A 23,197-nucleotide genomic window follows, 5' to 3' on the forward strand; every position below is an offset into this window, starting at 1 on the left:
ATGCTATAAGGCAATAACCAATTTAACAGATCATACGGTAGATGTAAAAAGATTTTGAAATTTAATGAGTCAAAGGAAGCGACAATATAAACTTTTACAGATTTAACTACTATAATGTGGAAAATTGACAATAGACACGAAAATATTCCAAGAAGGAACGTTAATCATGTAGATACTACATCAATATTTATGTTCCTTCTGACATACAAAATATAAAAAAAAAACACCACTGGTCAAGAAATTATACATACAAGGTGCAACAAGACCAGAGTAAGTCCAGTATTCTGTGGTGGTAAAAAGGCTAGTAGATATTTTTAAAACAGAAAGGATATTAAAGAATGCGAAACTTGAGAACATCGCTGACTGACGATAACTAAACACCAGATTGCAAATGACGCAAACTTTCCTTTTCTGCAAAACACAAATATCTTATTTTAACAATCCCAAATGGAAAATGAACGCATCATCATGATTTATACATGAACTCTGCGATCTCTTCAAATTCTAATTTTCTAAATGAACCTTCAAGCACGGATCAAAAGCTAAACCCAAGAAGGTGCTTCGCCCTTCTTATATTCCCTTACCATCACTTCCTTCATTATGTTTCACTATAAATTCCTCCCCACGGAACTTCTCACGTTTAACCGACTCCTTTCGAGACACCTGAACACGACTCCTGTCTTCCTCTTCCAATTTTTCCTGTTTACCAACCAGCCTATTGCGAAGGCTACTCGTATTGTTATTTACAATTTTTACGTCACTGGTCCCCCTCGTTATTTGCACACTATTATTGTTATTGTTGCACTTCACGTTCGAGGACTGATAAATTACCGGTCTTGAAGTGTTCTTCACTTCCTCCGAGATGGATCTCTCGAAAACCATGGGTTTCTTCAGGGGGATGTTGATGGAATAAGTGGATTTAGACTTTGTAAGCTCGTTCCGCGGGGTCGGGGGCGGCGGTGCCTGCCTCGTGGGTGATTTTGTTTTTTCCGCCTCCCTGATGGAGATCACTTTGTTGTGGTGACGCGACTTGGCCAGGGCCTCGGCGACTACACTTTTGGAAGGCCGGGGCGGCACTGGCGGGGGTGGTTTCCCCACTTTCTGGGCCGAGCTTGAATTGATCATAATCATTTTATGTGCGGCACGCGGGGGAATCTTAATTGACGATCCCTTCGCGAGTTAATTCGGCCACCTCGTGGTGATTCATAGCTTTCGGCGGTGTGCTGTTACGTGATAAGCGCGCGCGCGGCTTCCGACAATCGCGACAGCCTCTTCTCGCTCGCGCCTATCGCGGACTGAAGGCTGAATTTTCGAGGAAGGTAATCAACAGCTGCTCGTTCCGCACAACAGGTAGAACCCACGAGGTGGGGGAGGTAAATAACGAGCCGTCCCCGGCGATACTGTAAATTTGTGTTGGGTCTCTCGGAAAGGAAAATCCGATCGATAGTTGACTTCCAGACAGTCAATGTTATAAAAAATTCGTGAATAAACAGTTTTAAAACAAGCATCTTTCACATGTTTTTAATAAAACAGGTGGGGAGGGTAAGGATTAGTATAGGTTAAATAAACTCCTGAAAAATTAATTAAAAAGCAACAGAATCGTTTACAAATAATAGTAGCGGTTTAGGAATAATAGCTTCTGTGGATACCAAAAGAGAGAAATATTCGAAAACAACACATTTAAATAAATACTCGAATAAATATGACGGGTTCATATTAATTATGTATTTGCTTCAGCGCCTTCACCAGAACTTCGTAAACAGGATAGCAGAATTAAAGCGGGCGTTTTTATGCGCAATTTTCAATGAATTTTTTGTCCTATTGTCTAAAAAATCTAAGCAGGTTAGAAACGATATATCTTCACTGTACTACTCATACAAGTTTTCTTCAGGGTGTGAGACAACTGACAACACATTTTAAGTAAGGAAAAAAAACTTAATTATTTATCTTACGTTTCCTGAACTTTACACAACTGTTGAACATACAGATAAACGCGTACGGTATTATAAACATAGTCACACCCAGCAGAATGCTTTTAGGATATCATTTACATATGAATTAATAAGAATTATTGAGTAGTTTTATAAACCAATTGGACAAAATAGGAAACGTACATGTTCTGAAGTTTTATATTATGCGTCATCTTTTCACGCCGAAAAATTTAAGGAATCCTTCGTACTTCAACATTTCTATAGTTTGGATACTGTCGAAAAGAGGGCGATAGTCACAATTGTCGTTCTAAGGTATTTTTTGCCGAACCAGAGTCGAACTAACTTCAATATGTTTGAGTTGTATTTGCCCCGATTTTAGATAATATAAAAGAATGCGATGACAATGGGAATATTAAGCTTTGCAAGTAAAATAATCGTAATAATAAAACTGTTATTCCGAGTTCTTACGAATACTGTATAGTTGTATGTTAAAAAATTACAATTCTGACAACTAATATTTAGTCTAACAGTAAAAAGAGCTATAACACAAATAAGTTACAGTAATACACATATTTTGATGATAGTCCAGATAATACAATCGGTCAGAAAATTATTTGAGAAGAAATAATTAGGCAATTGCCATTCGGTATCAGTCAGACTGTCTAAACTAAAATGGAGCGTGATAGAATAATTAAAATTTCCTACACAGTGGCAGTTTTTTTTAGAAACGGGGGAGTCAGTGCCTCCCTAAGGTTTCTTTACGAGAAAGATTAAATAAATACTTACTTTACTTACTACACTTAAAGCTTATTTAATACCTGAACTTTAAAATTTGCTAATTATTTTTTGTTTGAAAAAATACGTTTTTCCTGTAAAAACAACGAATTTCAATTGTTTTTGTCCCAAATAAATGAAAAAAATGTCATATTGAAAAAGAAAGAATAACATTTTTATTTAGTGCATAGGCAGAGTTAGTATTTTATCTGATAAAAAGGCATTTTATCTTTTTAGGCATGTGGTATTACAAAAAAAATCCATATAAATTGGTTTGAAAAATTTTCGTTCAAGAATATTCCATTCCAAGTTTCGGAACTTAACAAAGTTTTATTTCAAATATATCAATTTTTGATGTTAATTGAATCAAATTTTTATCGAAAACACTTTGGTGACTAGGTTACTGATGACTAAAGAGCGGCGTTTTGTTTACGTTTGTCCTTGTCTATACGTGTCCATCTCATTCTAAACATAACCGTGCGTATTTTTTTCCCTAGGGATACGACTATGTATTAAAACATATTAACACGTGCAATGTATTATGTATTACTAGTTAATTTAACTCTATAATCGACAGTATCTTAAACTTCCATAAATGTAATATAAATATTAGAAAGGCTTATAGACATATTAAGTGCAAACAGACATAATTTAACAATTGAACATTTATCACACTATGTGTGCTTATTGTGGTTGTTCCAGGACATACTTAACAGATACTATTTCAAATTTATAAAACTGTAAAATCTAGATATAGCTACCAATGTATATAAAAAAAGTTTCATATCTATTGACATTATTAGTGGTAACAATAATCGTTAATTTACTAAATGACAACAGCTGTTGTCTTATGTATATACATATTTTCTATCCAAGTTTACAGGATAACAACGTACCTAGTTATTTTATACGCAGTGTTTAGAAAGTTGATAAGTTAATTTTTAAGTATCTAATAAAAATAAACTCATTACCTGAAATACTTGTGGGTCATGCTTACGTAGTTTTTGGAATATTGTTTATGTGATACATTAATAGGTAGGAGAAAGTAGTACTACAAATAATTTAATTACCTCTATTAATAGTTAATGGAAAAAATCAATACTTTCTGTATTTGATGCACTGAAATAATTATATAAATTATTTCCGCTATTAATAAATATAATCATTTACATATTTACAACTATTGACTTAAATTTGCCACGGTCTATTAAAGAAGCAAAAAACTTTAGGAACTGACTAATAACTTTCCTGACCTTCCCTATTTCGCGTACCGCGACCGCTTCTAGAGCTGCCCAACTAATATAAGTTGTTGCAACAACGTCGCGAAGTGACCTTAGCCCTTTGTGATGCTCGCTAGGCTAAACTAGAAATGCGCGTGTTACAATTTTATTTTATTTTGTAAGTACAATTCTATATTGTTACAATACCCATATCATCTAATTAAAAACAACAATTTTTATTTGATGTTGCTCTTTAGTGTTTACTGACAGACAATTTATTACTCGAAAACCTTAGCACGCGTAAAAATTTGCAATCGAAAAATAATTTGGAAAAGGAAAAACAACTCATACTTAGGGGTGGGGGTACTTTTCGCATTTCTGTATATACAATTACTTTTGTTGCTATGTTAAATAGTGACGTCTATACACAAGTAACATATCAAATTCACTTGGAAATTGAATTTTCTTGTAAATCTCTAAACAAATCATTTCGGTTAAACGAAAGCTTAAATAAACCGTCTTATTTTGACTGCAAAATACCCTGTATTTGACAGTCTTAAACGCGGTATAATGCAAATCAGTACGACGGTCATACAACGATGGTTGTCGATAACAATATTTTTACTCACGTCACCAATCTACTTCTTTAGAACATGGCGGTAAGTATTTGTTTGTATGTGTTTTCTGTAATGTATTTTGTGGTTTCAAAACCCTCAACCTTTATCTAAAATAGGGATCTTCCAAGCCCGAAAGTTTCAAATATTTGGGGGGCCCCTTCAATCTGCTCATACTTTTTGCAATACCCTCGTATCCAGCTCCGTATCTATGACGTTGTCACAGCGACTAGAATTTTCTCACAACCTTCCATTACAGTATCCACAAACGTGGGAAATGCGTAGAATTAAAACACGTTTTTGAAATACCTGGTGTGTATATCGCAAGTCGCAAGAACCGACATATTTGAGTTTTTGTTGAGGTGAAATATAATCGTCGGTATAAATGAGAAATGAGAAGTGTAGATAATATACACTTCAATGGTTTCTAAGGAAGTGCTAATGGCGAATCTCACTTCGTCTTTCTACATACCTGATGATTTGTTTCTTAGAACTTTTTTAATTGTTTACCTATTTATTATATTTATCTTCAAGATTTTTTGATTTAAAATTGTTGTCAAAAAAACTGTAACAGCAAACTTAATTGTATTATTTAATTCTATTAATTGTCTAGTAAATTTAACGTATTCGCTTCTCACTACAGGAATCTCGGAAACTGTAAGAGATGCGAAGTAACTTAAATTTGGGCAAAGTTGCATAAACAGGAGACTAACATTATGCCTCTAAAAAATCAAGGCTAACATGATTAGTTTTCGAAATATTTGAAAAAAAAAACGAAATTTTGGAAATCCGTTTTTGTTTCATTTCAGCCTTGTTTGAGGTGACATTGGAAAAAAAAAAGACTTCCTTATGGCAACTTTTTGCCCTCTATCGAAGAGCTTAATCAATTTTTTCGTTTCGTCTCTACAGGGTCATCAACTAATTTTTTTAAATATGATCCTGGAAATTTTATTACATTTTTTGCAAGCCTGCATCCCCAATAGCCCCAACCAGAGGTTTTGTCTCGAAAAATTCACCTTCAATGTATTCTTTCCAAATTTATCTAAATTTTTTATTAAGATTTTATGTTTATTGAATTATCGTACACTCTAAGTGTCTTTAGACCCTGTGAAATCCACCTAGTTATTTAAACTATTACCATCAAAAGTTACAATAAAACATTATTAGAGTTTTAATCTCCATCACCTGGTCATACATAATTCAATAAGTTATTGCGTCAAAATTACAACGTTATTACAATTTTAATTTAATTATGACAAATTAATTCTTAAAAATGCATACAAACTACCAAAACTCCAAATGAATATTATAATTTAAAAAATTGCAGTGAATGTTCAAAAACCTTTCCGTTTTGGCAAATGTTGAAAATGAAGATAAGCATAATATGTTCGAAATTTATTATGCCTGTAACCGCAACTGTGAAAGAGCATGTCAGATGTATGTACTAAAAAAAAAAAAAATGCAGATATTTATATGTCAGTAACAATAGCAGTTCGTTTAATGATACCCTGGAAACACACCTCATTATTTAAAGAGTAACTTTAAATGTTCAATTTCACGATAATATATCTAATTAACAATGAGAAATATTTTGCTAGGAATTTTCATCAGTTACATTATATTATGAAGAGTCTAGTATTCCGGCAAACCTAATGCAAATGTTAAAAATGAAAAGCTCGGCAACATTATCCCGCAATAATTAATAATTAATGTAAATCCTTGTTCATTCGTACTTTAAATGGTCCTTAAGAGAAATTAAATAGATTCACAATTACTGATTGCGAAGGTGATAAAGATGACAAAAATAAGATACTAATATTCATTCATACATCAGATAACAGGCCAGACTATTTCACAATTTATGCAGATGTAATTTTAAACCTTGTTAAAAGCAAAAAATAATTTTGTGCAATTATACAAATTTAGATATTTACTTGGAATTGTTTGTAGTATGTAGAATTGTTTGTAGATGTATATGTACTTGTCTGCAACTATTTGCGACTGACTACAATTGTTTACAATGTTCTGCAAATGCTTGCAATTTTGCAACTGTCTGAAATTTCGCAATGGAATGTTTGTATCAAAAAAATGTGTAGCATTTTGTCACTGAACGTATAAGCAATTTCGCTGAAAACTCATAAAAATTTTAATTCAAACCATATACCATTGTTATTTCTTACATACTAGACTGTTATTACAGAATAGTTATTTAAGTAACTCCTCTCTGTCTCCCGTATTAGTAAATAAATGGAGGACAGTAGCACATATGTAACGACTTACCTACCTATTTGTTATTAAATTTCCACTCCTGCCTGCACATGGGACACTGCTGATTAACAGGTTGAGACTGTAGCCACTTTACTATGCAGTGCATATGAAAGCAATGAGAACACTGACCCCAAACTAAGGGGCAATCATCACCAGGTAACTTACAATCAGGACAGCACCCATCGAAAGGCATTCGACATATTCCACAATTGTCGTCATTAGCTACCCATCTCCAAGTAGCTACTCCGGTCCAATCTATAATAAAATGTAAAACTGATATAAACAATATTAATTGAGTACTATGTATTGTTTTTCAAACCTAGGTTATGTAAATACTTACTTTTGATACGCACTTTCATTATTCCATTCGAAAACAGTAAAACAAATGATCACTTAACAACGGTTAAACATTAATAAATTTTAAAAATGATTCCTCAAAATGAAGAAACAAATCAAGATGAAAGAAAAACCTCCACCAACAGCAGTCTATTGAAACTAGGTGAAGCAATCAATGGAAACAAAGACATGGGAAAAGCAGCAGATTTTGAAGACAAAAAATCCGGTACTAGAAATTTAAATAATAACATTAAACAATTACTTAAAATAATAAATTATTATTAAACATTTTCTGTAAACAAATTTTAACAAGTTGGATAAACTTTTAAAATCGTAGGTAATATACATCGTAGGTTAAAAGTAGCATTGTCCAGTTAGTTCAAACGTCATATTTGAAATTTGTTTTTTTTTGACAGTTATTTATTTTGCTTCATCCGTTCGTTCTACTTTTTATAATCCATTATCGTTTGACTAGGTTCGAAGGATTTTAATCAAACAACTTTAACTGAACAGGAGATTTCTGCAGAAGTTTGTAATTTAGTTGGAGATCCTACATACTGCCGATTAATAAAGGTAAAATGTAAAACATTTTTCAGGTTAAGACCACCATTGAAATGACTATAGATCTTTATGTGGATATAATAAAAGAATATGATTTTATTAGTGAATGCTGACGAATTTTGTACATGTCATAAACATTTTTGTTTGTTGTGTACTATGTAGATAGTTTAAAAGTTGTTTTTGATGTAAATATTTGAATATTCAGTACAATCAAAATTTCCAAACCCAGCATACTGAAAATATGAATTATATTATGGATTTTAAAGTAATATTTTGTTATAAGGTAATATTAAAAATCTTTTAACTTATATAAATTAATCGCTTTACATTTTATTGTTGGCTATATATTGTTACAATCGTCATTTATATTGTACTATCTAGGGTAATGAAAATATATAAATTATTCAATTGTCGAGGCAACCAATCTGTCGACTAAATGAATTTGACAAGTATTTATTTATTTTTATCAAATTAAGACTGTAGAAAAGCTGATTGTAGTTTTGTGTATCAAAAATTGTAATTTTGGTTTATACAGGCAGCATTGAAAATGGAAAACCAAGAAAATGTTCCAAAGAAAACCCGTGTAGATCTGTCATCTTTGCCAACAAGACAATACCTCGATCAAACCGTAGTGCCTATACTGATGAACGCCCTCTCATACCTTGCCAAGGAAAGGCCACCAGAACCAATTTCTGCTTTGGCTGCATACTTATTAAAGAATAAATCAACTTATGAAACTGGACCTGAAAGTTCACCACCAGCCGAAGGTAATATAGAAGAAAAGGTTTGACCAGTTCTAGCGATACTTTACCCTCACGTAATTTATTTATTTGTAATTGCCATGTACTTTGTAAGAAATTAAATATACTACTCTACAATTCATGAAAAACATTTTATTTCAATATATGTATGTGACAGCCTAATAAATAAGTACTTAAATGTATTGCATATGTAATTAAATAATAAAAAACATTGGAACATATTCTAACAAGTTTAATATATATATTTTCTATAAATACGAGAATATACATAACACGTAATAACATTTTAATAAGAAGGGTTTATAAAATGCTATTACTAATAATAAGTGTGTTTACAGTGGATGGATGATAAATGAGTCGAGACTTAAAAAATCTATTGATATTTTTTATGGATATATGTGGTGACGATGGAATATTTGTTTTTTTAAACTTCGTACAAAACATTACGAAGAAACATATTTTTGCACTAGGAGTTTTTACAGTAATTTAATTTTATTATCGATTTAAAAACAAATAAATCAACAGAAAATTGTAATAAAACATATTCACAAGTTTTCAGTAAGTGGAGAGAAATCGGTCAGAAGTTTCAAAACATGTTTACACTTAATAACTAACATTTGCCCAACCATGCCATTTGAAGAAAAAAGTCACAGTTTATTTAAATTTACATTTTATTAGTTTTTCTAAAGTAGCTTTGGCACAACATCCATTATTTCGTTTATAAAGATTATAACTGTTGCACAAGTAATTTTTTTTATATCCATAAAAAATTACAAACAAGTTTCACACTTGCATTGTTTACCATATTACACTTTTCTTTGGCAATATATATCAATCTAAGCAATTATATACAAAAATTAATGAATCACAAAATATATACAACCTTAATTTGAAGGGACAATTTTTTTTGATGAAGCGTACATGTAGTGTCACATTTTATGCTGCATTGTTTTGAGTCGGTAAGTCTATTACTGAAATTAAAAAACTTAATATTGCACAATGTTTTTACAAAATAAAAAAAAATGGATACCTAAATAATGAAAGAATAAAAAGTTTTGAGTCTACACTAGATGTATTCTTTCAAAATCTGAATGTACCACATACAGCACAACCGTCAGTTCCAAAACTGTAAATACACATACAATCGCCATATAACTAAAACTGAAAGTAGGAAAAGATAGGAAGACGTGAGTAACACTAATATGAAATACACAACGCTACCTTATTAATATTTTGCAAAGTTATAAAAGTTAAAGTTGAGTTGATACTTCATTTTACGTAACACAAGTGTGTAAGTGTAAGGTGATGTTTCAAGTTTTGACTTCCTAATCCTTTCCCAAATTAGTACCGCAAATTTATTCAGTGAGTGCAAATTTGCAGTAAAACTGTAAGTGGACATTAAAAAATAGTGGATTCCATTATATGGCAAATATTTTGCATCACACGGATATTATTTTATCTACTTCTGTATTAAAAAGGAAATCATTGGTAACATATATACTTAAATTAACAGTCTAGAGATGTTAACTTTTAAGATTTTTGTTGTCTGAAAAGAAAATTAATTTCTTTTAACATCAGAAATGAGATGTGAAGATGTGAAACTATAACATAGCAAAGAAATAAAAAATTTAGAGACGTGCTGCGGACATGTCGTGAAAGGTGGACATGTCCTGAGGGAGGACACTTTTCAAGATTGAAAAGTTGTACGCGCATGCGCGGAATTATTTGTTGCATTCATAATTCCCGCAAAAATTTTTTGAGGTTGGTACATGTAAAATTAGATATTTACACATATGTACTTCTATCGGATAGAAGTATGTGGATATTTAGCTATTTTAGTGTAATTTTGTTGGTAATTGTTTAACTGAAACTGACATTTTAAAAATATAACCTCTTTTATATATCCATATTTTATTATTTTTGGCAAAGTTAACGATTAGTAAACAGTTGATTCTTAATTTAATATTTAATACACAAATAGTTTATAAATGAAGTACGACGCCAAAATCAACAGTTTGGTTATATATATTTTTCTGAATTGAGTAAAAATCATTTTAAATATAACTTCTGCTCAAAAACAATTTTTAAGAATTCCAGTAGCATAGAAAAACATTTGAATAAGTGTACTGGCTGTCCGGGGAAAGTTAGGAACCAGTTTATAAAAAAGTCTAAAGGTAGATAATAAGTAAAATATATCGACACATATTCATTAGAATAAAAGTAATATTTTGCTTTGTGTACCCTCATGCAGTAACCTGTGAAAACATGACGTCACTTATAGGTGTCTTATTAGATTCAAGGTCATAAATACTTTTCCCGACATGTCCGGACTTTTCATCGACATGCCTAACAGACATGTCTGTAACACTTTTCTGAAAAGTGCCCATCTCTAAAAAAATTATTGACTGAAATAATTTATGTTTGTGGTCACTTAACATAAATATAGCACATTCTTCGAGTTACTTTTAAAAATTTACTATTTAAATTGGTAGAAAATCAACATCTCCAGAATATACATTAAGTAAGACATTTTTTTCCAATAAAATGGTGATTTAAGAAATGTATAAAAATATTTTCCCGCTAGAAATTAATCATGTCTATAATCCCAATATTTAAGAAAAATAGGTATATATGTAATAAATCTTCGCAATAGAATAATCTAGAGAAGCAAAGAGATTCTTGAAAAAATTTCTCAAAAAGTATTACATTACAAATATTTAGTATAAACAAAAAAAATATATTCTCTAATTACTTAAATTTTTGTAATTTGATTAAAATACTTTATGTTGTCATTTTGGCATTTTTAACACATGAATTTTTTGAAAATTTCCATTTACAAGTTTCATTGTGAAAAATAAGCTCTGCTTAACTGTAGACTATTACTGCGACTCATATAAAACTACGTTTGGTTGCGTTCAAACTAATGCTACATGAGAAAAATTGGCCTTGATTTAAAGTTCAGCATTTGTAATATGTAATTTTTGTCTGATCGTTAAAAAGAAAAATATAAATATCTCTTATATGTACAATAAGTTGAATAATATGTTATACTGCAACATATTTTTATATATCATATAAAACAGTAGGACTATTTAAAGAAAAAAAAAAGTCATTTGCATAAAAAAGTTAAGGAAATTGCCACTCCCCCAGCAATAGGCAAAATCTGATTTGAAACTAATCAACTAGTCACAAAAGCCTGGTGAAGCTAGAAGAAGAGAGAACAAGAATATATTAGGATATAGTACAATAACAGAAAACAAGCTAGACACCAAAGCGACTAAAATAAAGCAATTATTGTCAAGTTCTAGGAGCACTACAAGTTTAAATTTGCACTTTGAGACTCGGAATAATTTCATAAAAAACTTCATACTAGCTTTAGCCTAAACGCAACCTAAATATCAGCTTAAAAAATAAAACAAACGACCGCCTAACTACTGCGTACGTTTAATGTTACTACAGCAGTTTGTGCAGTCAAAACAACATTGCTATCTCTTACTACTGTTCCACTGCCAACCTCGATCCGCAGACATTTGGTCTTGCATTTCCTTGATTTCATCCAGTAACTTTTTCTTCTCATCCAAAAGTCGAATCACTTCGTCCTGGGAAGTCTTGAGGCAAGAACGGAGGATATCCGTCTCCTCTTTAGTTTTACGTAACAAACGATTCTCCTCCGAGATTCTCTCGAAGGCTTGAAGGCGCCTCTTCAACTCCTCGTTATCTGCCGACAGCTGCCTGTTGAGTTTTGAATGTTGCTCCGTTTCTTGAACTGAACGATTGAACACAATATTAATATGTTTAATATAAGAAACACTTGCAATATCTACCTGCTACGAGAGATGAAGTAGAAGAAGTGCTTGTAGTTTTAAGTGGTTCTATATTGAAAACTCCGTCTTCGTTTCTTACTATGTAAAGTTGGGTGACATTCAGATCTATGGGCACAGGCCCCGGGGAGGTTATATTTACAGGAGGACGATCTTCATTCAAACGTATTTGGACATTTTCAATTGATACCTAGGATATACATATTTATCACTACAAGTGTTGCGATTGTGACGAGACGTACATTTTTCATGACTTGATTGATTGAGTGTCTTTACTAAATCTAAGTACTTCTAAACAGGGAAGTTCATTACAAAGAACGCAGTGACGAATCAAACAATTCAGTCTGAACGTGTCAATAAAAGCCATTTTTAGGAATAAGGCTAAGAATTAACAGATTGAGGACAGATAAAGAGGAATAAATCAAGAACAAGGTGTTTGTTCAAATGAGAAGAGCAGCGTTCTTTAACCGAGAACAAATCCGGCAGTCGCAGTTTCTGCTAAGAAAAAAAAAATAGTTTTCTTGGATGTACTCTAAATAAATAAATAAATAGTGGTTTAATGGTCTATAAATAATAATAAAGTTAAAGCTGTATTGCCTATTTTCTGTATGTTTGTTTATTATGGGCATAAATTTAAATTTGTTGGTTTTTATGTGTACAAAATGCTGGTCATTGTAAAGCAGTCAGTTACGGCAGCTCAAGCTTATACTATAGTTATCTATGATGGAAACTCGCAAAGCCTTCTAAATAATTATCAGATTTAGCTTTCATGTAAGACAAAGATAAGAGACGATCAGGATAACACAGCTTATTTAATCATACCACAGCAAGCAACGACTGGCTAACGAATCGGCATGAAAGCGGAAATCAGGCTGGAAAATATATAATTTTTCGTAAAATATGTAACGAGTATGTTCCAGTAACTGAATTTTCCATTAAAGAAGGCTGCTAACTGCTTTTAGTTACTGCTTTGCTTTGTCCTTGACAGGAACATTCCTAATAAATTGATTCCAACTATGTCCTTAATAGAAATGTTCCTCATATTTTCACAAAATTTTAAGGCAAATCTCGTTATTTACCCACCTGCATAGGAATTGGCACTGGAATAATCTCATCCTCTATCAAATCCGCCAGTCCCGTTACTGTACTCATATTCATCGTCAAGGCCAAATCACGAACTTCCACGATGAGCATGTCCCTAAAAAGTCTCATAAGATTCTCTCTGTTGGTGAAATCTAATTCCAGCATCGATTTTGAACTGGGTAGCATTAAGGTATGGTCTAACCGAAGTTTTACTTTAGAACTTGCTGCGGTATGGGTTGGGTTTTCCGCCCACGCTCGGGATCTCGTGCTAAATTTGCTCTGCGGAATAAAAGAGAATAAAATCCATCTATGAAAAAAATGATTAGCGAGCTTTAAATAAACACCAGAATCAGGTTGTAGTTCATTTACAAACAGACGTTATTAGTGCGCTGATCTGCAGACAGTATTCAGCTTATGCAGTGGCAATAGTCTGATTAGTGAGCCGACGATAAACATATGCATGAAATGGAGCCTAAATGATATCTGCGAGCTACTGATACTTAGTGGCAATTTCCGTTTTCGTGAAACTACCCCTTGTAGATGGACCATCATGTATGTTATCGTATAGAGACGCTAAATATAGTATAGTATTTCCGATATCAATTGAAGAACCTAGAAAATGACAGTATGTACTAGATTCAGTCGCTGACGCAGCAACTCGGCACTGAAATATTTGAAAAACTTGTTCCCATATTTATTTAGCCATACCCCATATACAGGTGGAGGTGGTAGAAACGTATACGCCCAGTTGAAGAATGCGAGTGCGGGCAAACGAAATACAAATACAGTCGCATTGGGCCACTGGGCAATAAATCTCACCCGTTGACAAGTGATCGACAAATTGCCCAGCAGTGCAGTGCAGCAATGTGGAATTTGGTGTGATTAAGGTAATTTTAATTTATTATAGACACCTTCTATTAATCATTGATATTACAATTGCGAAAGGGAGAAATAATATTATTACAACATGGCATTTTGGAGACCTTTTGAAACGGAACAAAACGAAATTTACCATCAATATAATAAAACTGTTTGAGGACATAAATAATTAAAATATGTTGGCCAAATGAACATATAATAAAAATTTTCTGCACATTACATACAAATTATTATAATTTTTTACCTTTATCAGAAAACTTATTTAGGGACGCCTATGAAACTCATTAAATTAAATTTTATTGCCAGGCGTTTTTTTACATGTTCAACTGACTTCAGAAAGACTATAACACGTATTAATATCAACATAAAAGTTGACTGCCAACTTACGCCATAAACAACACACCGTTCTTTTCAAAGGGAATTTCTTAATAAATTATTCTGTTTGGTTGTCTATTCTGCACTTAAATCTTTTTACTCTCTGATTTTTTTATTCATATGTTGCAATAATGACCTATTAAAAGAAATACATGGTATGTTGCTTCTTAAATCATTTTTGTTTATTTTCTAGGTCTAAAAATTAGTTCTTAATTCTACAATATCTATTGCTTGAACATATATTACCCAAATTCTATTTTCTATTAATATTTGTATGTATAAACTCATATATATATATATACTCTACAAAGCTGCTAGCCATTCAAAAACTCATGCAGAAAAAAATCAGTGGAAAGCAAAACCTGTAATATATCTAAACTTACCGTTCGTCACTTATTTTTGAAAAAGGATTACTGATTAAAAAATTTACTAACAAATTGCTAATATTGAAAATAGAGCTTGCATATTTTACGAGGCTTTTAAAATAATATGTATTTTTTTTAAATTTGCCTTTAAAACATGCAATGCACAATGCACAAAATGTAAAATATTAAATCAATACCTTTTTGGCCTGTGTGACACAAAACATTCAGATGCATGCAAAAAAAACATGAGAAAATATGTGAAAAGAGTAGTTTGTAATAAAAAGTTTAAATTCAAGAAAAAGTGATTGTAATTCTTTCTGCTCATGTCATTTTATTATTTATTATTTTTATATTTCTTGTAGAGATAATATCAAATTTCTCCATATAATTTTCAAAATCGTTAATAAAAATAATTTGAAATTATTTTTATTTCCGTTTGAAAACTTAACTGTTATGGTTTATAACTTTAAGAGCTTTCTGTATTACGAAAACTTTTAAAATACATAAGTAAAAAAATGTGTTGCTATAAATGTCAAATGAAATTTGGAAAAATTGTTAGAAAATAATGTAAGTTTAAAATTGTATATCAAAGTCAAACTGAAAAGCAAATAAAAAAATTTATCGTAATAAAATATATACAACAAAAATAATTCTTCCGACTCAAATATTTTAACGTAATGGAAAAAAAATACATACCTGGAATTCGTCCCATGGAATGGACGAGCAATCTTCATTCGACACCGCACCAACCTGTACCTTTATGGAAGAAGAATAACCCAATGACTGCTGAAGAAATTCCACTTTATTCAGTTTAAATGTGGAAACAGATATCTAAAACAAAAATTTACATTTAGAGCAATAACTGCAAAATTCATCTGACAATATTACTACTCACCAAATCTTTCCTCCTGCAACTACTGGCCATTGAATGTTCACTCGTGGACAACGTACTTTCCTCCTCAATTACCTCTGCCGCCTCCTCAACACTCACTTGTTCATATGTAAATTCGTTAACGACAAACATCAGATCAATTCCCGGCATGTCCACCTCACAATTTATTAAAAGAAATTCTGAATCACTTGAGGCGTCGCTTCTTATGGAAATCGTGTCGCTCGCATCGTCAGGACTCGGCTTCAACGCGCTATCGAGAGAAGACATTAAATTACTGAATCCTTTTTTCATGGAAGTAAACCCTACAACAAACAAATGTTACATTTTAAAAAAATTTGTAGCATGTTAGCATTTGAGGTCTTGGATTTACCTGCATTGAAATTATTTGGTAAATTGATATTTCCTAACTGTGGCTGAAGAGGCGAATTTGCTGTTTTTGAAAGAGACTTCATATCTTTTTGTTGAGGTGCAAAGTCCATCGAGTAACTTGACGATATTTCCAAGGGCTTACCAGAACCATTGGCCAACCAGGACTCGGATTCTTGTATAGCCGATATACTGTTCTGCCAAACTGTAGCCGTCGATCCTAAATACATTATTTATAATAATAATAATAATAATTCATTTTAATCACAAAAATTAGCCAGGAAGTCGATGACTTGTGCGGGAGAAGTGGCCGCATATTATTATCCAGCAGGTAAATTATCTGTTATTATTTTGTTAATATGTTCATGGTTTACTTACCCACAGGCACATCATCAGCGATACTGGAAGAATCTGGAACAAAAGACTCAACATCTTCACCTGAAGACTCTTTTCCGGGACATTGGGACGGCATTACTAGTGTTACCTCCACGGAAGGTATTAATGCTCCTATCGCAATTGAACTATTACTTTCAACCTAGTGACATAATAATGAAATAATAATTAATAAAATAAAATAAATAAATGAATAAATGTAAACGACCCTATTTCATTAACAGACTTTTCACATCTAACCTTTAAAATCCGGTCGGAATCCATCGATAAAAAGGTAGCCATCTCAGAAATATCTTCAACTAGCCTTAGTAAGAACAGATACTGATAATGGTTTATTTGAACACTGACGAGATGGGAAATATGGGCTAGGGCGTGAATGTCGGCATTGATCGTGCCAGGTGTTCCCAAATCGTTTGGCTTTAGAGTGGAGTTAGGATCCAAGTGCGTATGAAGCCAAATCGTTACTGGAATGGCATCTAGGAACGGTACAGGTTTATTCACGCCGACTGCCCTAACACCGTGAAAATCGCCCCACACGGGATCTAGATTGATACACCACACATCTTTCGCATCTATCCATAGCATTTCACGACTAAATTGTTCTATCTGCAACGGGACTAACCTTGATGAACTTATAAAATATGTGCTTCGATACATACCAGAGCATCTAATGAAGATATGTCTAATTGATTAGGCACATTACGGATATTATCACTTGCAGCAATGTGATCGAGGAATTTCTGAGTAACTATATAAAAATCACTGGGTTTAGAGGGAAAGTCGGATCCGAAAAATAGGGAGCCCATATGGAAAGAGTCAACGCACTTGGCAAGGTCAGCTCTGGAGGACTGTTCTAGGCTACGAACATTTGTTATCGTGGCTCTAGTTACTTGGAAGCTAAGACACTTTGGTCTGTCTCTCTGGGTTGGGTGGTCGACAGCACTTTCAAAGTTTACCTGGAAAAATGTTACAAAATACGGGGTGGTCTTTAATGTCGCTTTATTTGAAATTAACAAAAAATATATATAAAACATATTTTAAATTTTTCTTCTCTATATATATACAAAGACTGAACTATGGCGGGAATTGTTATTATTTTATAGAGATGTGGCGCGATCATGTCAGTTCGTCAGTTGGACATGTCGTGAAAAGTGGACATGTCCTGCGAACACTTTTCAAGATTGAAGTTGTATGCGCATGAGCGAAATTACTTGTTGCATTCATAATTCCCGCAAAAATTTTTTGAGGTTGGTACATTTAAAATTAAAGATATTTAGCTATTTTCTTATAATTTTGTTGGTAATTGTTTAACTGAAACTAACATTTTAAAAATATAACCTCTTATATGTCAATATTTTATTATTTTTTGCAAAGTTAACGATTAGTAAATAGTAATCAGTTGATTCTTAATTTAATATTTAATATACAAATAGTTTATAAATAATGAAGTATGACGTCAAAATCAACAGTTTGGTTATATTTTTCTGAATTGAGTGAAAATCATTATAAATGTAACTTATGCTCAAAAACTATTTTTAACAATTCCAGTAGGATGGAAAAACATTTAAGTAAGTGTATTGGCTGTCTGGGGAGAATTAGAAACCAGTTTATAAAAAAATCTAAAGGTAGGTAATAAGTAAAATATACAGACACATTCATTAGAATAAAAGTGATATTTTGCTTTGTGTATCCTCAAGCAGTGACCTGTGAAAATTTGACGTCACTCATAGGTGTCTTATTAGATTCAGTCAAAAGTACTTTTCCCGACATGTCCATAACACATTTCTCCAAAAAGTGCCCATCTCTATCATTTTCCTTATTTTTGGTTTCAAAATTAACAAATCAATTGTAGAAGTAATTTTCAATAATCTATTTAAGTATCAAATCATCACCTTTTGGTAATATAAATACTAACGATACTTAAGCTGAACATTCTAGTTTTAAATTCTTACCCTAGGAAGAATTGCCTCAATTTTCACATCTACATAAGTAAAATTGGAAGCTTGAACATCATTTTTGGAATCTATCAGAGACTGGTACAAGTTTAAACCAAATGAATTTAACCAGAGGCAACTATCTACGTCGAAAACTATCAAAATAGGATTTAATTGGACATAAAATTTTGGAGGAGGCACTGAAATATGAAATTAAATTTTTATTTTAATGTTTGTTAGATTATACTCCAAAAATAATACTTACAAGGAAAAGGGAAGTCGTTGGGATAATAATAATATATAAATTCAGCATGAACGATACTTGCATCTTTTGGTAACATCATATGTCCTCGATCGCCTAGAAACAAATTTATAGTTTGTCAGAAAGTTATACGTATTCTGCCATAATTAAAGTAGAAAGAAATATTTGCAATAAAATATATTTCAGACAACTTTGTTATTAGACAATTATAAGGAAAAACAAAACGCAAAATTATATACCTTTTTAAACTTGTTTGCCTAAAGAAAAGGTGCATTTTTCCAATATAAACCTTCATTAATTACTTCGATCTACCAAAATAAAAATCTAAATATTTATATTTTCAAAAATATCCAAGTTTCGTATTAGATCATAGAGAATATGAACAATTTATTTTAAGGTCACGATATAGATATGCATTCTGAAAAAGTACACCTCTTCATGTACATATGCATATATAATAAAACGAAAAGTTCTATTTGCATGTAACACGACAAAGGAAAAGTACAAATTGAACCACAACCAGTATGATACTCAACCATACACTACCACCAAAACTACTTAAAATTCTCAAAAATATTGTACCTGATGTATAATTTTTATCTCTCCTTTTATGTTGAGCTACCAAATAAAGTTGTGTTAGTAACTTACACTACTCAAACACATTAAAAATGCTTAAAACCTATATTGTACAGGGTGTTGTACTAACTAGATCAAATACGAGTTGTATTTTCAGAAAAAATCTTTTGTAATTGTAATGTACATTTACATAAACAAAATTTTTATGAGCAAATCTAAATGGTTGAACCAAATTATTTAATTTCAATGTAAACACTATATGTCACAATACAAGCACACCCTGTATAATACTATCACTAACACAAATTACAATTTTATACCACTATTCATATATTTACAAAAATTTTTATTTTACATGTTAAAATAGTTTTTTTCTTAAATTTCTTGGAACGGAGTTTTGTGCAACTCTAACTAGAGAAAATTCAAATTTGAAGCTAAATTTATGTCAATGATTCTACAGAATGTAAATCAAATATTACATAACACCGAAACAAACTTACCACAAATAAATTCTTTTAGAGACTGTTTTTTTCCCGAAGTGGTAACTTTAAACAGAGTGAAATCCTCTATCCTTATTATAATACAAGTGGTCATTAGCTTTGCAAACTGATTCTCTATTTTTCTTTTTATTTCCTTCTGATTTGGACTCAAAGGTTTCTTCGATTCAGGCACTGGCACTGCATCATCTTGCTACGATTAAAAAATCACAGAACAAAATTTTAGTTTCTAATACAATTTTTTTTGTTCAGGCAAAAGTAAAAATATATAATTTGATATATACCTTTGGTACCCTAGATAGAGGTGTGTGCTGGAGTTTACTTTTATCTATGAGATCCACGAATTTTGTTTTAAAGGCGTTCAACGCTTGATCCTGCCACATAGAATGCGGGACAGAACTTGCATTGTAACGTGGCCAATGTTTCCTATTACCTGTATAGAACAGTATGTATACATTGAATTCTCACATGTTTTAAATTACCTTTTGCTAAATGATATGGATAGTAATCAACTTGAAATCTCTTGACACTTATCTGAAGAGCTCCTCCATCTTTCAAGTTAGGATGGGAGGATCGTCCCACTGAAAAAATTTCATTCTCATGTTGTATAAAATGTCAAAGTATCCATACTTACAGCCCTGATCATCACACAAGTGTAAAACTATCTGATTGGAAAGAAAATGGTACGAAGTTTCCACAACGTCGTAAGTAGCAAATACTCTAGAAGATGATTTGTTACCCGCATCACTCTGTCGGGCTTCCTGAGCCAATTGAGCTTGATATTCTGGCAATTCCTACAGAAACAAATCTATAAAATTCAGGATACAATAGGATAATTCCTTACCTCCAGTTTCCTAGCAGCTTTGGTTTTTCTTGTTATCTGAGTGGCTTTTTGCACAAGATCTGACAGGGAATCCAAGAAATGCAGGGCTGCTTTCAATTGCGAGTCTGTTAGAACCCATAATAAATCATCTAATATAATAACCAGTCTTGAACCGAGTATGAAACAGTCTAAAAACATTTTAAAGAGCGAAACATTTAGATGAAATCATTAATAATACCTGAGAGTCTTTTTTTAATAACGATCCTACATCTAGCTTGGTTAGTTAAAAGCCTCAAGGGTGTTAAATTTTTGTCCTTTGTTGATTTAGCCTCAATTCTAACAGTCTGCCATTCTAACTCTTTAAAAATCAACAGCTGACCCTTTTCGGGATTTTTTAAACGAGTCATTCGTAATTCAGATTTTGCAAATTTTGGACTCTTTGATTCTACCACTATTCTTGATATCTAACAAAGAATATTTCCATGTTTATTTAATAGTAAATTGTAAATATAGTTTATATGGGTAAATCAATATTTAATAATTATACATACTTGAACAGAAGCTATAAATGCAGGACTATTAAATAATATATTAACAGTATTCACTGTAACCGTAATGCCATCTATGACTTTATGAATAAAGCTGTACTTCCCTGGTACAGCGGCATATGAAGACAAACCTCCTTGAGCGGACATAGACCGAAGCTCCTCACATGTCTCTACTGTTATATTTACTTCATCTAAACTCTAAAAACAAAATCTTAGTTTATTAAAGCATAATATAAAAAAAAAATCATGATTTTACAATATATACTACATACATAAAAAAAAACAGTACTGGAGATAATTTCTATGTTCACATAAAGAATATTTATGACAGAAACATTTCAAACAAAATTGCAAAGTAAAAAAATACAATAAGAGCAGTTTACATTGAGATTTGAAATTAACTGATTTATGAATTTTATTATTTTTCACAATTTTAAATTTTAATTGTATTTATAATTATTTAAATTTTATTTTGATATTATTTTACTTTTGAAACACACGTGTTCAATAATCTCTTAAAAACAATGAAAAGACAACAATTATTAATATATAAAAATAAATACATTTTTCTAAACAGAATAAAAACTAAAATATCGAAACATATTTCTTGAAAAATTTTAGATTTGTGTATTTCTATGATAATATTATCAGTGATGGTAAATAAATTGATTTTATTTATTTACCTCACAAAACTGGCTTTTAAACTTGTTCTCAACCAAAATCAAGAATTTTGATGAACATTTAATTAACATTATTTCAGTGAATTATTTATTCCACATTTTATTCAGAATAAAATATATTCAAGGTTAAGAACATAACTGCATCAGAATCGTACCCAAAATTAAACCCCTTGAATAAGTACCTACATACTTATTGCATTAAATGTATTTTTATTTCTTGTTTACTCATTGCTATGTTTAATTATAAATGTGTACACTTGTACCTGTATAATGCATGTGTTCGTAAAGATGATACTTAAACCAAAGTTCAATTATAATTCACACCCTTCATACCCATTAATCGCCAATGAAATGGGCAAAATTTCTATGAAAAAATGATACAAAACCAAGTAGGGTACAAATTTTCTATATCATTAACCATATATTTTGATTAACAGATTCCTTACTGACTGTAAATTCTCACAAAAGGCATTGACAAATCAAAAAAAAATATGTTGAAAAATTAGTCAGATTTAAAATAAATATTTTACTTACCAAGATAATTGGAACACTTTTTAACTTCGTCCATGGGATTCTGAATGAAACTTTATTGCACCACGCTTTGGTTAATCGTAACCATGAAGGCAATTCTAATAAATCGGTTAAGACAATTTCATTTAATTCTAAATTCGATAATTCACCTTCTCCTTTAAAAGTACTTAAGTTTATTTTATCTGCAGACAGATTTTTGGTAAACCTACAAATTTCAAATATAAAATTGGAGCTTAGAATAACATTAAGATAAACTTACCTAGATAAATGTTTCAACAACTGATTTTTTATAATGGACACCATCTTACGAATTTTTTTTTATCTACGCTATGCTAATAGTCAGTTTATAGCTATTTACATGACTAGAATAAGTTTAGATGTTAGTCATTTCTCAAAAAACTTCGCAAAGTAAAAGTTTAAACAGAACTTCCACTTTGTGACATTTCAATTCCGATTGCAGCAATTTATTTGTCTGATCGTTGCTATTTCTCCAGCTGTCAAGTCACTGTCAAGTTGTCAAGTTATGTTGTCTTGTCAAAGTTGTCAACATTCAACGGTACCAACACCAACCCAATATGCAGACATGCAAACTATGAAATAATTGCAAATAGTTCAAATGTTCCATTTATAGTAGTTCGTGTAATAGCATACGTTTGCCATTGTTATATCAACCATAAATTCATTAAATATATGCATAGTAGTACATA

The 23,197-nt window shown here is 31.5% G+C and overlaps 3 protein-coding genes across 9 annotated transcripts in view; 1 reads left to right on the forward strand and 2 right to left on the reverse strand.

Annotated features, from left to right (window-relative positions):
• The window catches only part of LOC108906452 (anaphase-promoting complex subunit 11-like), a 60,152-nt gene extending 52,910 nt beyond the window's left edge, over nucleotides 1-7,242 (reverse strand). For 3 of the 7 annotated variants that reach the window (XM_018709697.1, XM_018709696.1, XM_018709698.1), the window contains exon 1: nucleotides 585-1,256. In XM_018709697.1, the coding sequence (XP_018565213.1) occupies nucleotides 585-1,131 (547 nt within the window). In that variant the 5' untranslated portion in view covers nucleotides 1,132-1,256. Of the gene's footprint in view, nucleotides 1-584; nucleotides 1,257-6,819; nucleotides 7,063-7,147 lie in introns of those variants that run through there. The other 4 variants (XM_018709702.1, XM_018709703.1, XM_018709701.1 and 1 more) reach the window with 4 other exon arrangements.
• LOC108906454 lies at nucleotides 7,154-8,584 on the forward strand. The gene is made up of 3 exons (XM_018709704.1): nucleotides 7,154-7,369; nucleotides 7,619-7,716; nucleotides 8,240-8,584. The coding sequence occupies exons 1-3, from the start codon at nucleotides 7,234-7,236 to the stop codon at nucleotides 8,492-8,494; spliced, it is 489 nt and encodes a 162-aa protein (XP_018565220.1). The 5' UTR covers nucleotides 7,154-7,233; the 3' UTR covers nucleotides 8,495-8,584.
• A 1,926-nt stretch (nucleotides 8,585-10,510) lies between these two features.
• LOC108906455 (UHRF1-binding protein 1-like) lies at nucleotides 10,511-22,997 on the reverse strand. Its single transcript, XM_018709705.2, has 20 exons — nucleotides 22,750-22,997; nucleotides 22,494-22,695; nucleotides 21,283-21,477; nucleotides 20,970-21,195; nucleotides 20,753-20,919; nucleotides 20,543-20,702; nucleotides 20,391-20,489; nucleotides 20,193-20,341; nucleotides 19,912-20,101; nucleotides 18,839-18,931; nucleotides 18,592-18,773; nucleotides 17,299-17,595; nucleotides 16,880-17,245; nucleotides 16,625-16,781; nucleotides 16,251-16,466; nucleotides 15,884-16,182; nucleotides 15,685-15,819; nucleotides 13,370-13,648; nucleotides 12,290-12,476; nucleotides 10,511-12,231 (listed from the first exon to the last, which is right to left on the reverse strand). Exons 1-20 carry the CDS (start codon nucleotides 22,791-22,793, stop codon nucleotides 11,951-11,953), a joined length of 3,924 nt encoding a protein of 1,307 aa, XP_018565221.1. The 5' UTR covers nucleotides 22,794-22,997; the 3' UTR covers nucleotides 10,511-11,950.
• Nucleotides 22,998-23,197: the final 200 nt, after the last annotated feature.

This window comes from Anoplophora glabripennis, unplaced genomic scaffold, assembly GCF_000390285.2.
Source record: "Anoplophora glabripennis isolate ALB-LARVAE unplaced genomic scaffold, Agla_2.0 scaffold47, whole genome shotgun sequence".
Classification (NCBI taxonomy): domain Eukaryota; kingdom Metazoa; phylum Arthropoda; class Insecta; order Coleoptera; family Cerambycidae; genus Anoplophora; species Anoplophora glabripennis.

Bases quoted from the DNA above. Each gene is read 5' to 3' on its own strand.
- LOC108906454 (XM_018709704.1), top strand. From the start codon at position 7,234: ATGATTCCTCAAAATGAAGAAACAAATCAAGATGAAAGAAAAACCTCC. The intron at 7,370-7,618 runs GTACTAGAAATT...TCGTTTGACTAG, and splicing joins TTTTGAAGACAAAAAATCCG to GTTCGAAGGATTTTAATCAA. The intron at 7,717-8,239 runs GTAAAATGTAAA...TGGTTTATACAG, and splicing joins CATACTGCCGATTAATAAAG to GCAGCATTGAAAATGGAAAA.
- LOC108906455 (XM_018709705.2), bottom strand. From the start codon at position 22,793: ATGGTGTCCATTATAAAAAATCAGTTGTTGAAACATTTATCTAG. The intron at 21,196-21,282 runs GTATGTATAATT...ATTCTTTGTTAG, and splicing joins CATTTATAGCTTCTGTTCAA to ATATCAAGAATAGTGGTAGA. The intron at 16,467-16,624 runs GTAAGTAAACCA...TAATGTATTTAG, and splicing joins CGCTGATGATGTGCCTGTGG to GATCGACGGCTACAGTTTGG.